The following is a 16685-nucleotide window of genomic DNA, read 5'->3' as shown; positions in this document are numbered from 1 at the left end:
TTGTCGGGTGAGTTTATCTTATATGAAGTGGCACCAGGAAATTTGACCAATATACTCAAGTAGGATTTTGAATGTTTTGCAGTGTAGGCTGCCCCTGCAATCATATGCAGCAACACATTGTAACACAATTCCCTGAGCTCTTGTCACTATGTGGTTCGGTACAGTGCTGAGTGAAGGGGAGGCTTCTATAAAGATTAGAGCCTTGTTTGCATAAAAGAGAAAGCTGACAAAAGCGATGATAGACTAGCGCGATAAAAGGCGCAACCTTCTGAATGCGCTTGTCCTCGGAGGGGTCTTGTCGAAACTTCAAAATGAGCGGCAACAACAGCAGGAGCGAAGAGGAGCTATTGGAGTCCAGCAACACGCATCAAAGACCAGCGCATTAGTATTCCGGGCTTAGCATGTGGCACTTCAATGACAAAGTAAACCCCAAGAGCTTCAACTTTCATTTCTGCATACTTGAGATACAGGTAGTCCTGGCACCCACACAGGATGTTGCGGGAGGGGGGGGGGGGGGGGGGTAAAGTGTTCACAAAACAAAATGGAAGGCAAGTAAAGTAGAAGGAAAATGTAGCAGCAGGCATATGGAGCATGGCATTTATTAACACAAGCAGTGAAGAAAGCGGACACGGGAGAGGCCCTAATGAGAGCAAGCACTGCAACGCCAAAGGAAGAATTAAAAAAAAAACTGGCTACGGTTGGAAGTGCAGTGGACGGAGGGCTGGAAATGCTGCATAACTCAGAATCAATACGGATTAAGTGTGTTTAAAAATGGAGAGGGCATTTTCTTTGACTTTGGACTTTAATCACTGGTCCCTTATCAGACATCTTAATAACATTATTGGGATACTCCTGGAACAACAATCTCTAATTACTAGATCCCCCCCCATCCGACCAAAATAAGTTATTGCAGCTTTATGAAAAAAAATATATAATGCCAAAAATAGTGCACCTGCGTCCCCACTGCTCCTTTAACACTGTTTAGCCCTCTAAACATGAAATGAAAAAATTGCTAAAAATAACCGTCTGATGCTTGCACCTAATTGCCGAGCCGTGCTCTAAAGGAAAAACCTTCATCTGTATGTGCATGTATTAGTGAGCCGGTGCATTCATATCTGCATGGGATTTTGGATGTGGTGATTTGAAGACGAATAATAAGCGCCCACCAGTTTTTATCTTGCTGCCTCTCTCTAACCTTGTCTTGCTAAAGGCAGGTCCTGTTCTATTTATTTATCTCATCTTGGCTCAACAGGCCGGAATAACAGCCTTGAGATTTTCTATCTCCATTACAAGACGGCAGGCAAAGCACTGCTTTCAGACAGATCTGCAGGAGCAAAACACCTACGCAGATGATGTAACCGTGTCGCTTAGGTAGGAGGCTTTTACTGAGATCCACTATTGAGGCACTTCATTGTGATTGCTTTGGTGGGCTATCATGTTAAGACATTAAAAGAAAGAGGGGGGGATTATGCCGTTCACAAGTTACCCAACATTGACTCGTGTTTTCCTTTTTAACTTCACACCATAGCTTCCAAACCAGGCCACTCCCTGTTAATTGTCTGCAAGCTCATTTAAAAACAGAGTGTGTTCTAACGGGGCCATTATACAGTGTGAAGGAGGGCCACGTGTATAAAGCTGTATTTATGGCAGCGTATAATTGCTCAACAAATTGTCTGTTCTATTGATGATGGACTCTTGCAGTCATTATATCCTAATTGAATTTTAAATTACCACCATAGACTGGAATGTGAATGATTACATTTTTAAGGAGATGAGAGTAGACTGGCGATAGCATTGTGCTGTGGGTGTGTGTGTGTGTGTGTGTGTGTGTGTGTGTTTATTTAAGCGTGTATATTTGTGTGCCAGCAGTCAATAATCAAATCTCTCTCTTTTTCCCTGCTGGGATTTCTCACTGTATCTTGTTTTCTCTGTCTCTCTCTATCAGAATCTGCCTAAAGCATCTCATTGGTGACTCTAGTCACAGTCGAATTGGCCTATTTAAGTTTTGGGTTGCGCTCCGACTCCGCTCCGTTATTGATGAATTGAGTTCATAAAGCACTGAAGCAGCACGCTCTGTCGTTAGTAATCAATGCCCAGATACATTCCTCTCTCTTCAGTCTGCAGGGGCTTTCTCCCACTGCCGAGCAGATGAGCCCCACAGCTATTTGGGGAAAATTGTCCTCCACACTAAAGTGTCCTTTTCCTGATGTCTGACACATGCAAATAGAACACCTTCAACAAGATTGTCAACAAAAAACATCACATGCGACAGACCCCTCCCCCCCCCCCACACACACACACTTTGTATTTGCATCAACAAAAATGAATCACTGTTGCCCCAACTTCAAGGATTTTTATGCATCTCAGCAGAAAAACATCCATCACGCACACTTTTTAATTTGTGTTATGTTGCTGTCTCATCTCATCCTCTCCCTCGTCCTGATGCTCTATGACAGATGCCCTAAAAATTAATTGTATGTGATCACATAAAGTCGGTAAAGCACTTGTGTTAGGTCAAGGTTAATGCTTTTGTTTATGAATACAGTTGAAGTGCATTAGAGATGGATATGATCCGGATAAGGAGGCTTTTACCAATGCAGTCCGGGACAGTGATCAGTGTCTGTGTAGCTTACTGATCAGTATGTTTGCATGCAAAGCCACAGAGCTCAGTAGGTCTACCCATGAGCATATATCTAAGTATAGTTCTACTTTGCCTTCAACCCTTCAATTACAGAGCTTTACATGACATGATCTTTACTGTCTAGCATTCCTCTTTGACTCAAATACATTTTTCAATAGATGCATTTATGCCTGAAATAACAGAGCATAATGAAAAAGTGCAATAAATAATCCTAGAGAAGACATCTGAGTAGGTAAGCAGTAAATGTTTGGCATTTCTAGCCATGTTAGCCACCTAAAAATGCCACGTGGCACAACTAAAAAGTGCCATCATCAGGTCAGACTTTTATTTAGTTCATTACTTAGGCTTATGAGCAAAAACATGTAACTGATAACATTCAATATGGCAAAAAAGTTCCTGTACATAATAAACAAAAAAAACACATTAGCGTATTCTTTGAGAGCATGTTAGCGTGATAATGTCGGCATTTGGCTCCAAGCATGTTGTGCCTTGCATAGTTGCTAGTGTTGCTGTATAATCTTAGTCCTGTTGCTTGATAAATTACATATAACAATTATCTTACTATAAAAAGAGTTGCTAATTGTTAGTTTGTCAATTAACTGATTAATTAGTTTAGTTAGGCTAGATTTTCCACACGTTTCAATTACCAAACTGATGACTTGTGGACTTTTTAGGTTAAAGAAAACAGTATATTCCATACACAAAGCCTCCGGTTGACAGTGGATCTTTCATTCAGCCAGCTCTCCCTCTCTCTGTCTCTCTCTCTGGCCTTTACTGAAATAAGGTATTTTCTTTATGTGGCAATAAGACTGCACTTCACACAGTGCACATTCGGGAACCGGCTCGTTACTGATCGGACCCTGATCTGTTCAAAGTCTGAAATGCCTATGCCAAAATAAATCCAGCAGCATTGAATAATTTAATTGATGCTTATTATAGATAGCGCTCAACTCCCACAGATTTTACAGGCTCGCAAAGCACGACCCCAGGCGCTGGAAAAAAAATGCTCATCTTTGTGATTCTGTGATGGGTTGCCGTGTGTCTGTGTAACCGGCCTTTTTGTTCACTTGGTATGCACATGGCCTCTGAGCCACAGCTAGACGTTACAATGAGGACAGGCTTGTTGTAATGAATGGCTGTAATAGATTCTACTAGTTCAATTAGAACTCTATAATCCAAGGCTCAAATTCACTAACAGAGAACGGTCCAAAACCTTTTTGAAGTTTCCATATAAATGATCATTAGCCACCACAATTCACTCTTACAAAACCTTAATTATTGAAGCTATTTTTTTCACAACCCAGTCCCATGAATTCCATAATTTTTACAATAACTCAATATATAGCCAGCCGTGCAGGTGACACTCAGTGAATGTTTGCCTCAAGCTGCAATATAAAATTAGAAAGAGTACATTTATGCTGATGAAAAAGGAATGGGTTTTGTAGATTCTTGTACTTCATGATCTTGCAAAAAGTCTTCCAGCTATATTTTCTGGAAGTATTTAAAGATATCACTCTGGCTGCTTTTTTTCTGAGATGTCTATAAATACTTCATGATGCCGTCTTAAATGAAGCGATCATTAAGCACAAAAATCCTACAAAGAAATCCATTAAGTGAGCATAAGTTTTCAGTTTTTTTTCTCTTCTAAACTACTTCTCTTTCTTCTTCTTCCCTTCGGCACAGCGGTCCAAAATAGCAGTGTATGAGAAGATGTGGTCGTACATGAAATCCGCTGAGCCCTCAGTGTTTGTTAAGACCACCCCCGATGGCGTAGCCCGGGTACGAAAGTCAAAGGGCAAATTCGCCTTTCTCCTCGAGTCCACCATGAACGAGTACATCGAGCAGCGGAAGCCCTGCGACACCATGAAAGTGGGCGGGAACCTCGACTCCAAAGGCTATGGTGTGGCGACGCCCAAAGGCTCCGCATTAAGGTGGGTGGAATAATATAACAATATTCCTCCATGTTGTTATAGTATTCCACCTACCCTGATGTCCCCCTGTTGTCATTCTCTCCTCTTCTTCTTGTTTTGTTTATGGACACAGAAGGTAACGGTAGTATGCCCTTAAATGTAAATGGATACCAAGGTTTAAATATTTTCTCATCAATGTTTGGTATATTTTTTATATATATTTGTGATAAGAGTTGTTAATTTCTAATAGAGGAACCCAGTGTAGATATTAAGGCTAAGCTAACAATCATTTCATATTTATGTCTCTCTCTCACTGTTCTCTCTCTCCTTGGATCTCTCCTTCTGTCCCTGTGTGCTGTCCTACCTGACTGTTGTGTTGTCACTTTTAATTTAACAGTTCAATGCTTTTTCAATTTAGCCTTTAAAAGCTGTGCTGTCACTTGTGACGAATGTTAATTGCATGATGCTTTGTTGTTGTTACTTTTTTCTTCTCAATGACAAGTGTCCCCATCCCGCACACTTCAGTTCTAAACTACGTAACCCTTCATGCCACCTTTTTCCAAGATTTAACACTGTATTTTACCTTATATGAGCCTTTTCTTATCTCTCCATATTCCTTAAATAATTCTTAAACTATTTGTCCTTTCCTAGACCATTCTGATTAACAGATCCTATGCATAAGCCCCCCCCTGTTTTGACGGTGGTAGTCTCGCTACCATCACCTATCATAATGATGCGTATAGTACTATAATTAATACTTTGCATTAGATTTCTCACGGACCTGTGCATTTTCTTACAAGTTATGTTTTATCGTTTCAAGAAATGCTGTTAACCTGGCAGTTTTAAAACTGAATGAGCAAGGCCTCTTGGACAAATTGAAAAACAAATGGTGGTACGACAAGGGAGAGTGCGGCAGCGGGGGAGGTGACTCCAAGGTCAGCCTCGATGTCACCACAATCGGGTACTATAGTGCAGAGTAATCGGCAAGGCTGTTACATCAACCCAACCAGAACCAAAGCAACTGTCCATACTGCTGCTGCCCCCACGGCAGATTAGTCAATTAACTGCTGGTCTGACCAGCCGGTTTAACAGATCACATCAAACTAAAGGAGCCGCTTCTTAGCCAACAGAAGAATAGTAGTTTTGATTATTGAGACCTTAAGGGACATAATATATGAGATTAAGAGTTTTCTTTCTGTATGACAAACTTTGAAGTTAACGGAAGCTATTATGGTGGATGGTGCTGCCCTACAGTTGTGAAAGGTTGAGCTGCTTTATTCAACCTTACACATGTGTAGGGCAGATCACCTTTTTCTAGGATATCAGGACGAGGTAGCTTCTGGCAGATTGAGTAGAAGCAGTTGATGAAGTCACACATATGTAATTCTAAGAAGAAAGCCTTTATTAAGTTTGCCACTGATAGAATATTTGACATTGAAAAAGGGCCATGGCCTGCAGCCTTCGCCTCCTGAAGGAGAAACTTGCTAATCCTTTAAGATACATGGCTTTGCAGTACTTGACCGCACAGCTGCTTCACAGCCACGACACTGGCCCAGAACCACACAAGCTTTTAAAGCCAACAGGATGAATTGTACTTAAAATCCTCAAAATGGCCGTTCAGCTGAGGCCGACAGGGAAGCAAGGGGAACAGCGGCGTCTTGAGGGGACTAAGCATTTCAGGCAAACGTGAGAATTCTAATTAATCAAAATACTTATGATTTGAATTTGAATGACTCATCTGATTTACCAACTGGTGGTTTTGTTTCCACAGTTCTTACCTGACAACTCATAGATAACCGAACTGTGACCCTCTTTGACCATCAGGTCCCTCCCTCTTCCTCTGTGGTTAAATGATTACGGATTTTTTTCCATTATAGGAACTAATGGTGCAAAGTGTGAAACCCCACTCAACCATGATAACGTGTTATAATGTTATTTATATTATGTACCATGAAGCATTGTGCTATTTTACAACCAATATGACCAACATATTCTTGACAATGCAGGTCAATTTAATGACAAATGATGCTGTCAGCGCACATGTGATGATATATGTCAGGTAATTGGTTACTGATAAACTGCAAGGTCCCGTTGTCTGCAGATTGTGTCATTGCACTCCTGATGTCATTTGTCATGGACAGGGCCAAGACCAGAATAAAGGTTTTTTGGCATATGGTTTTTGAAATAGCCTCACCACAAGAGGCTGCATAAGATCATAGATCATGTTTTTACTTTAAAGGAATAGTTCCAAAAAAATAAATGTTGTCTCACTCTCAGGGTTCAAGACAAGGCAACAGAAAACCATTCCTTTAACTGTGCATGCATTTTTGAAGAATAAATGGTCAAAGGGTGCTGCTCTATGTGGACACGGGCCCTAGGGAGGATCAGGACTAGTTCTTCTGAAACAACCAAGACCCAGAACCATATTTATTTGAACCAGAATACACGGAGGAGGACAACATGTTTTGGAAGCTGAGCGGACGATTAGAGGGGCAGTTGCACGACTTGCTTTCCTTCCGGTATGTATTTAGTTTTAAAATGAAATAAAGTACAAACAATATAGTGTGAAACATAACATGGTAAACAAACAACAAGCACACAGGACTGTTAAGTGATGTTTGAAAGTTTATCTTCTGACCGCCAGCGGAGGCAGGCTAACGTTACCCATTGACTACCAGTATTTGAGCTAAGCTAACTAGCAGTGAGCAACCTTCAAAAAATGCACGGACAGTTAAAGGAATGTTTTTTTTTGCAGCCATGTCTTGAAGCCCGAGAGTGCTGAAAAATAATTGGAACTATTCCTTTAATGCCTGTGCTTGATTTCTGAAAAGTTTTTCGAAAAGTCTTACAAAGTCACCTTTCTGTCAGCGTTTGCATTGCTAACATTGCTGTGTTCTGCAGTCACTGAGCTCAGGAGGCCTTCCCTGTGCTGCTTGAGAGCTCGTTGTTCAGGAGCCATTTGAAAGCATCTGTCTCTTGCGCTGTCAGCGATCTTTTATCAAGCACAGGTATGTACCTTCTGTCTGTGTTCCGTGGCTTGTTTTGGCTCCCCGGGACTCAGCGGAAAAAGGTCCTGGTTAGCTGGAATAACGTGGCCCGGAGCGCTTGGTTTCACACAACAGTGCCTCGTTCACAGCTTCTGTGTTCCAAAAGACATCAGGAGAGATGCACATAATCATGCAGACGGCCGCCTTGCACACTGTTAACACATCTCTCAACTGACCCCCTCAGGCACAACACACTGCAGCCTAGATTGAGTTTCAGACACAGAGCATGTTACGGAGTAATTGCATTGTTAATCAATGTCTGTCTCCGAGGCCAAGACAATAGTGTGGTCCGTTTCTTCCCGATTGGCTGAGAGGGTATATACAGTGGTGTTATCGTCTCCCGGTGCACTATGCGTTGCATGGATCCCCTTTGGGGAATTTGCTCCCAGGGACTAGCAGTCAGGTCACTCATTTATCAATACAATATATTCATTTCCCTTTTCTCTTCTACACAAAGAGATTCATCAGCACCACACATTATCTACACTTACAACTACAAAATGTGATTTTTAGCCAGCTTTACATTTTCTTAAGTAATTTAGTGCAATAGAATTCTACAAAGTATTTTGACGACATGCCGTGACTTCTAGTGTTATGAAACGGCAAGAAACAGCTGTGTCAGACATCCGATTAGGCAGCTACAGGCGAATATGAGAGGAGTTGTTCCATTGATACGTTTGTGCTTAGTTCTGCAGCTCCATGCAGTTTGGTCGGCGCACACTTCATCTGACACTAATCTGGCTTAATTAAAAGATTAGATTTTACTTGTGATATGTCGAGATAGAACACGTGAGATTGAATTAGGCCTTCACTTTCAGGCACAGTTCTTTTAGATTTGAAAATGGTCCTAATACCTCCAGAATTGATCGTTGTCATGCCAGTGACAGTATAGCATTAGCCGAGCATGGAATAAAGCCTACATTATGGAAATGGAAAGGTAGTGTCCATCCCTTTCAGATTTTTCTGTTTGCTAAGACAACGCTACTGTCGGACTGAACTTGTTAAATGCTGTCAAAGAAGCCCCCCTGTGATCTGTTTACCTGCCCCCTAAAAATAATATCCCCCTGATTCTTTTTAATATCAATAGACTAGCAGATTGTACTGTCAGTACCTGCTGGCCGCCCTGGTAACAGCGCCTGCCGATTACTCAAAGCGATATGGGTAGGTCCTGGCTTTAGACTAGGGGTCATGAAGGTAATAGGTAGAAAATGCCTGCTCTCTGTGATGTTGAAACATGGCCAGGAGCCCTGCCTTATCGCTTTGTAAAGTATGTAAGTAGTTTAAAAGTTGAATAACATAAAATAACATAATATAATGTTATTTATGTTATTTCCCACGTGAAGAACTCCTGTAAACCTTGCAGTATTGAAACTCAGTGAACAAGGCATCTTAGACAAGCTGAAAAACAAATGGTGGTACGATAAGGGTGAATGTGGAACCAAGGACTCTGGAAGTAAGGTCAGTCGCTGCAGGTCTTTTTGTACTGATTCCAAAATTGCATTTTGACGTACTGTTCATATGCAAGAACCAGACTTCTCTATAGTATACATTTTTGTTCATTTGCTACACATAATCTTTTTTTTTTCTTTTTTTATTGTATTTGAGTTTTTTTTTTCTGCCACAAACTGCAACACAGTTTAAATGTGGCTTTAACACAAGGCACTGCTTCCCCCAAAGCTATTGTTTCTTCTTCTTTTAATGCCATAGAAGTGAGACACTTTTGGATTGTAGAAAAGCTGTAATGCTAATACTGTGGGGAAAATACCATCAAGTGCCTCTCAGATACACCATTACAATTGATTCACAGCAGTTAACAGTTGTTGATGAATGCTTGCTATTTTTTGCTCATTTTCACTCTTGACATTCATGATATGGTTGACCATTATGCTGCTGTTTCTATTCACCAAACTGTTAATGAAAAAATTTGATTTATTTGCGTTGTTACTAGTTTGCTTTTCGAGATGCGTCTATTAGATTCTTTGGCCTCCTGTGGTGTGACGCACAAGCAGAGCCTCTTAACTGTGATGCGTTAGTCAAATTCAACTTCTCCCAAGCGACTGGCGCGCCGTAGGGTGCCCGTCTCAATCTCGTTTGTGGCTGCTCGGAGTTGAGGTTGGAGGCTCCTGTTTGCACATTACAAGGAGTGGAGGAATGTAATAAACCCACTATTTAATCCTCTGAGACACAGTCTTAAGCCTGAGAATAAACGGTTAGGGTCCCGATATAGCTCCATGATGTCTCCCACGCTCATAGGGTTAAAATGCAAATAGTAAAACTCTAATGAACAAATTTTGAATGAATACGTTTGGTTGGTAAGCAGCAGCAAAATGGTTAGATCTCGTAGTGTTAATTTAACAGTTAATGGCGCAATCATTCATCTTACTATGAATTTTGACTGTACTGTATGACAATGTTGCCATGAGAGTTATACGTACATGTCGCTTAAGAGGATTACATTTATTTAATTTTTTTAAACAGATAGGGATTTTTTCAGATCTATCGACCTATGCGATACTGACAAGCTTCCTAACACAGTCAAAAGCAGAAGCCATTTTTACTGTAGAGTACATACATGTAGTGCAGGGAGGGGACAATCTCTACATTCACCATGCAGATCCAGGCAGTAAAGAGCTGGCTTATTTTACCCCCAAAGAGGACAATGGTTTTTGACTATGGCAGCCTGAAGTTACCCTTACAACTTTGTCACAGCAGTAGGAAAAAAAAATCAGTTCAGTTTGAACAATGTTAGCCTGAGCACCTCATTACATCTTCAAATTTTTGCTTTGCTTGTAGCAGTTACTATCCATAATCTGCCATACGTAGCAGCAGTTATAAGATAGAGTATGATGATTTACTTAAGCACTTTTATGTCAAGGCAATGTGAGGCTCAGTTTGAAGGATGCAGGCTGCACTTTTTTTTTAAAATATATATATATATATATATATCTGCTGCCTTTTTGCTCCACTGCAAAACCCCCTTAACTATGTTATTCACTTTCCCCCAGGACAAGACAAGTGCTCTCAGCCTAAGCAATGTGGCTGGTGTCTTCTATATTCTGGTTGGAGGGCTGGGGCTGGCCATGATGGTGGCTCTGATAGAGTTCTGTTATAAGTCACGGCAGGAAACCAAACGGCTGAAATTGGCCAAGAATGCCCAGAATTTTAAGCCAACTCCCCCCGCCAACACCCAGAACTTTGCCACATACAGAGAAGGCTACAACGTGTATGGAACCGAGAGTGTTAAGATCTAGAGGTAGGTAGGCCACTCAAGAGCGCTGTGTGCTACTGGATGAATCATTCAGCTACTCTGTCAAATCACTTAGAGTGAATAATTGATTTGCATGTGTTGCCGTGTAGCCACTGCTTGTGAAATGGTATACTGTATGGCTGTCATGTTGTGAACACACATGCCCACTCACATACAAAACTCTGAGATATTGTTTATGCCACAGATGCATTGTTGATAGTGCCTCGGGGCTCGGGCTTCAAAAAGGCTATACTGTACAATGCACGATACTTGGAAGTTATCAAATACACAACCTCTTGGTTCATGCAGTATCACAATGTATAGTACAGCTGTACAACAGAGCAACCTCATTTAAAGGCCCTGGAAACAAAACAATAATATAAATACAAAAACATTTCTTAATCAACTTTTTTACTCTGAGTGATTCACACCACATACATGAACAGACCACAGTATTTTCTACCAAAGTAGAAAGGTTTTGCTTATTTATTTGAGAGAGACTTCCATATTTGTGTTCTTCATCTGTTCTCTTCTCACTGGTTTGAAGTGGGTACTCTTCAGAAATAATACTTGAGGATGAATTTTTGGGACTTCACATTAAATTGTTGCTTATTAACTCAACATTTTGGTGTTATTGAAAAAATAATGCAATATTTCTGACCATATTTTCAGGGGCTTTAAACAAACAAAGGCAAACATAGCCATGTGTCAATTTTGATCACTTTGACGTTGACATTTTTGATTCACAGTCACATATTTTTCAGCCAACATATGTCACACGCAGATGTCAATTTTAACCTGACAATCATAAAAACAAGATATACCTTAACCCCCTTTCCCATGTTTTGCTTCTTGGTCTGTGTGTGTTGACACAGGTTTAGGAAAGGTTTCCGACTGTGACTAAATATCTATGAAAAAAGGACAAGGATTGAGCTCCAAGCCAAATCCTCTCGGGCGGACACGGCAACGATAATCTGCAATGACGACACGACTGGACTGGACTGGACTGGTCATGGGGAAAAAAAAGCCGATTGCGGTTCCTCCTCCTCTCAGTGCCTTATGGAACTCTGAGTCCAAATCAATGCAACTCATTCACAATGATATTGCTTTTTGCTTGAAACTCATACAAAACAGAAGAACGGTGCAGCGATTTAAAATATTTATACATCTATACATATAAATGTAATGTATGTATATCTATCTATATATATAGATAGAGTTATACATAATACATTTGACATGTTACAATGAATGGGAGAACTAAAGCCATCATTTGCAACCCCCTAAGCACATTTCGAAGTGCCAGAAAAGAGGACGAATCTTATATGACAAGTGTTGTAATTGGTTTCTCTTGTAATCAATATGATCGGATTACTCTTCTCATCTTTCTGCTGCCAGATTTTCCCTGGTTCTATGTGTTGATATTTTATTAGATTCTATTCAGTGCACTGTAAGACACTGGTTATTAGACAATAGCTTTTATACTGCTGTTAAGGTCACTTGTAGTGACCTGTTAACCTGTTTTAAAATGACAGATTGATCTTATTGGAGCAAAATGCCATGTACAGCCCCAAAAAACAATTGTGAGTGTGATGTTTGTGCTCCAAAATCTCTTGGTGCTGCTGCCACTGTCTTCTGAACGTTTGGGATGGGGACTCGCAAAGCGAGAAGGTGATCTGGTGTTTTGGCTTTCACGCCCCTACTTAAAGCAGGTCCATAATTCGCACTTCCAATACTGCCAAGAGTGTGTTTTGTATGAGGAAGAGTGCGTAAAACAAGGTATTCATGCTTGAGTAAGAAAGTAAAAAAAAAGTGATTTACAGTTTGTACAATATCAAAGGAGCGCTGACTCGCTAAGGTACGCCACTCCAAAAACAGTATTTTTTCCCCGAAGTCGAGAACTCAAACTAAAGTCTTCTGTATACATGAAAGTAAAAACCAAACAAAAAGGGTAATTCATTTGTAGATTAACTGCAATCCAATGAAAGGATAACAGTAATGGCTTTTAAAGTGTAGTATTTTTGGATTACCTTACCGTTTTTTTTTTTTAACAATTGCACATTTTACAATGAGCTGTAGTTTTGCTTTGAATTTGATTTTCCTGTTAATGAGCATAACAGTGTTTGGTGACTTCACTTAGTAAATGACAAAATATATAAATACCAACCAGAAAAATAGATTTATACAAGGTTATACCAGGGAGAGACCTGAAGTTTAGCACATTTCCATATTGCTGTAATATTTTCTTTTTTCTTTTCAAAAAGACTGTGATTCCATAGGATTTAGGAAGATACTTATTTAATCACCTGAAACTATGGACAGATAGTTTTATAAAAATACATACAAAATGTATATTAAAAAAAAGAAACCGATAATGTGAAGAAAAAATGAAGAACGTGTTAAGAAAGATGTGTAAATTTTAGATAAATGAGAATTATTTATATTACACGATGAAAAAGAAAATTGGTTTACCTTTTTTTTTTTCGATGATTTTGTTTTATAAGAAATTTGCATGTGATATCAGTGATGCTTTACAGCTCTGCTACTCACAAACTGACCTTAGGTTAAAATGTTAGTAAAAATCCAGCCCTGGTTATTCTTTTGTATAAAAATCGGTTTCATCTTTTTTCTTTTTTGGACGCCTCACCTTCTGCAAAAGTAAATCAAACAAAAAAAAAATCTGTAAAAATCAAACCATTTCTGGGCCTAGTAGTGGGTAAAAAAGAGCAAAGAGATGCATGCATAATTTGCTGAACCTCATTAGTGAGGTGCTGTAAAGAGACTTTTAATACATTTTGTAAATAAAAAAATGTACAGAGATGTTCCCGTGTCTGTGTTTAATGACCATATATTTTCATACCATTATTTTAAAAAATTTTTTTCATTTTCATTTAACCTTTATTTATACTCCAGAGATCATTTAGGGGCAACCCTCATTTCCTAAACGTTGAGTCAAACAAAAATGCAAAACAACAACACAAACACAATGTACATTACAAAAACCTCAAGTACACAACAATGTCATGGCTGAAAGTACAACATAGATATTTTCAATATAGCCTCCAATATAGCCTATTTAAGAACAGTTGCAAAACACAGTGGACACATTTTGTTTGTCTGCAGGGATAACATGAGCCAATTCTTACCTCACGTTAAACAAGCTGCATATGATGATGATGATGGTGTGGACTATCAGTAACCTCAGCATACGCCCTCCAGACAAACACACAAAGGAGAGGAGTTTTTCCCCTAATGGTCCCATATTGAGCCGTTAGTCAGTGGAAGTGTGTGTGCATGTTTTGGATCAATAGCGAGCAAACCATCTGCCTGGCTCTCTCACTCTCCTGATTGAAGGGCTGCATTGACAGCTTCATCTGGCCATGTGATCTCCCTTCTCCCATCTCTCACTTCATAAGATGCTTTGTGACACGATCAATAACGCATTATTATAACCACCGACTGCTTACAAAACACGCCGCCACTCTGATGCTGTGTCACTTATTTTTTCCGGCATCAAAAAAAAATTTTTTTAAGGGAGGCACATTTTTTATCAGGATTTATATTAAAGGTGCAGTCAGCGATTCTGGAGAACGCTTGTTGTCTAAATCACTTCTGGTCAATAATCAGTGGATGTCTCCTCACCGTCATTTGTCTACACAGACTAGGCTCTGTAAACAGGTATGATAACAAAGGGGCTCACCATAGCTAGCAATATTCTCGTTTACAGAGCCTAGGCTTTGATTTAATAATGGATTTTATATCAGCACACACATAGTAGGGGAGAACGGAGTAATCTGAGACACTTTTTACATTTGCTCCCCTCTAAGCGAGCTAAAATGATTTATCACTCAAATTTACACATTTCCCATTAATTCAGGATGTTTCATAGAAATGGGCATTAGCAGAATTTTTCAAGACAAAGGGCAGTGAAAATATGATTGTTTAAAAAAAAAGTTGTCATGTGGCTCACTTCACCCCAGCTGTGGGGTAAACTGATCCACTTACTTTTTCCACTCTGAAACTACCATAACAACACATATTGTAACAGTAAGAATCCTGAAAGCTAGCCACACATTCCAGAACTAATGTCGGACTAGTAAAATAATGATGGGGTTTGGTCAATTAAGCAAAGCAAATTTTCTAAACACTTGAAAGTAACTCTGAACAAAATCAAATACAACATATTATAATTCAAAAGGTTTTAATAAGATTCAAATGAAAGATTGAACCAGTTAGATTAGAACACAGTCTGGGGGACAGAACACAGGACCCTTAGAGCCAGCTAGTGTCTGGGGGTCAAAGCATAGGACAATCAGAACCAGCGAGAACAGCCTGGGACTCAGAAAACAGGAGAAGACCCAACTGGATTATAACATCAGCCTGTCATACTCTACAAATAGGCCTACTCTACATTCCAGCCCTGAAGGTTACAGGGAAAGATGAGAAGGTGCTCTTTCCGTGTGGTTGCCCCAGGTCGTCTTCCTGGTGTATTTCCTTGGCATTATGGCTTTTCTACAATGTGTATGACATTATAATAAAACATATGTCATGTAATATTACATTAAAATATGTTTAAGACTAAACTTAACTTGTGCCTCATGGTGGGGGAAAGTGAGACAGTGGCTCACTTTCCCCCACAGCATTTGGCTCACTTTCCCCCACCACCACAATTTGAGAAAAAACTACCTCTCTTAGCATTTCAGGCTAATCTTCAGTTATCAGCATCACATGGTGTCATATGTTGGTAGTTCATCAACACGTACGATAGAAGTTTTTCTACGTGAATACATTTGTTTTGGCACAACAGTTGATTAAGTTGACAGCAAGAAAATTTACTTTTACATGCAAAATACCTATTTTGGTGAAAAAAACATGCTTACCACAGCACCATGAGGTCCTCTCTTTCAGGGCCATGGGGAAATGAGAGGGGCTTGAAAACATATATCTCACATGATCACAAATGTTTTCCGTTGCCTAGATACAGGGGGTGGCTCACATTACCCGATGCCTCAGATTCCCCCGTTCTCCCCTACATATACCGGTAAAAGATCATGAGAAGATATTCACTGATTTTGACAAAAAAAAGTGATTTCGACAACAAGCATTCTCCAGAATTGCTGATTCCACCTTTAGGAAGGAACCTCAGTTTTTGTTGTTTTTCCATTAGGACAAAAGCAGTAGTGTTTTTATGCCACCAACGCCTGCTGTCCTAAAGATCTTTGCTAGCGTGTGCTGGTGACGAGTGAAAGATAGACAGCAGGGTGCATGGCAATGAGATTATGTATTAATATGTGACTGTCAAATTAATAATTGTAATATGATGATGGTGAAGGAAAGTAAACTTTGATTTAGTACCGTTCATTAACAGAGGCTTTTCCAGTCTCCCTGGTGAAAATAATTTGGTCCCAAGCAAAGGCATAAATAACAACTATATTATAATAGCATTATTTTCACTGATGGTCTAGTTTTCTGTTACACATCATTTATGATCATCAGATTTGACTGTTCCATAGACATTTAAAAGTTCCTCGCAGGCTCTCTAAGTAAATAAAGCAAATAAGCGACAGTAGATCTTTTCAACCCTGCTTATTCCCGCAGCGAACATTCCTACACACATAAAAAGTGAGCCGGAACAATGTTCAATAGCTTGCCCAGACTGTCTTTGTCATTTCACTTGTCTCTGGGTGCGCATTGTGCCGTAAAGAATGAATTCCTTCTACCAGATTGCCACAGCTCAAATCACAAATCCCAAAAAACTTTTTTTTCTTTTTTTCTTTTTCTTTCCCTCTCATTTCATTTTTGGATTGCAAACACTATAAACCAGGATTTATTCACTGCAC

General features: G+C 39.7%; 1 protein-coding gene across 1 annotated transcript in view; it reads left to right on the top strand.

Annotated features, from left to right (window-relative positions):
* gria3b (glutamate receptor, ionotropic, AMPA 3b) overlaps window positions 1-13592 on the top strand; it is a 98411-nt gene extending 84819 nt beyond the window's left edge. The window contains exons 13-16 of the mRNA XM_080035318.1: window positions 4325-4572; window positions 8942-9056; window positions 10604-10851; window positions 11721-13592. Of these exons, the coding sequence (XP_079891444.1) occupies window positions 4325-4572; window positions 8942-9056; window positions 10604-10849 (609 nt within the window). The 3' untranslated portion in view covers window positions 10850-10851; window positions 11721-13592. The remainder of the gene's footprint in view (window positions 1-4324; window positions 4573-8941; window positions 9057-10603; window positions 10852-11720) is intronic.
* Window positions 13593-16685: the final 3093 nt, after the last annotated feature.

Source organism: Ammodytes marinus (assembly GCF_949987685.1).
Source record: "Ammodytes marinus genome assembly, chromosome: 10".
NCBI classification, from domain to species: Eukaryota; Metazoa; Chordata; class Actinopteri; order Uranoscopiformes; family Ammodytidae; genus Ammodytes; species Ammodytes marinus.
Note: the sequence above shows the minus strand (reverse complement) of the source record. Positions and strands in the feature narration are given on the sequence as shown.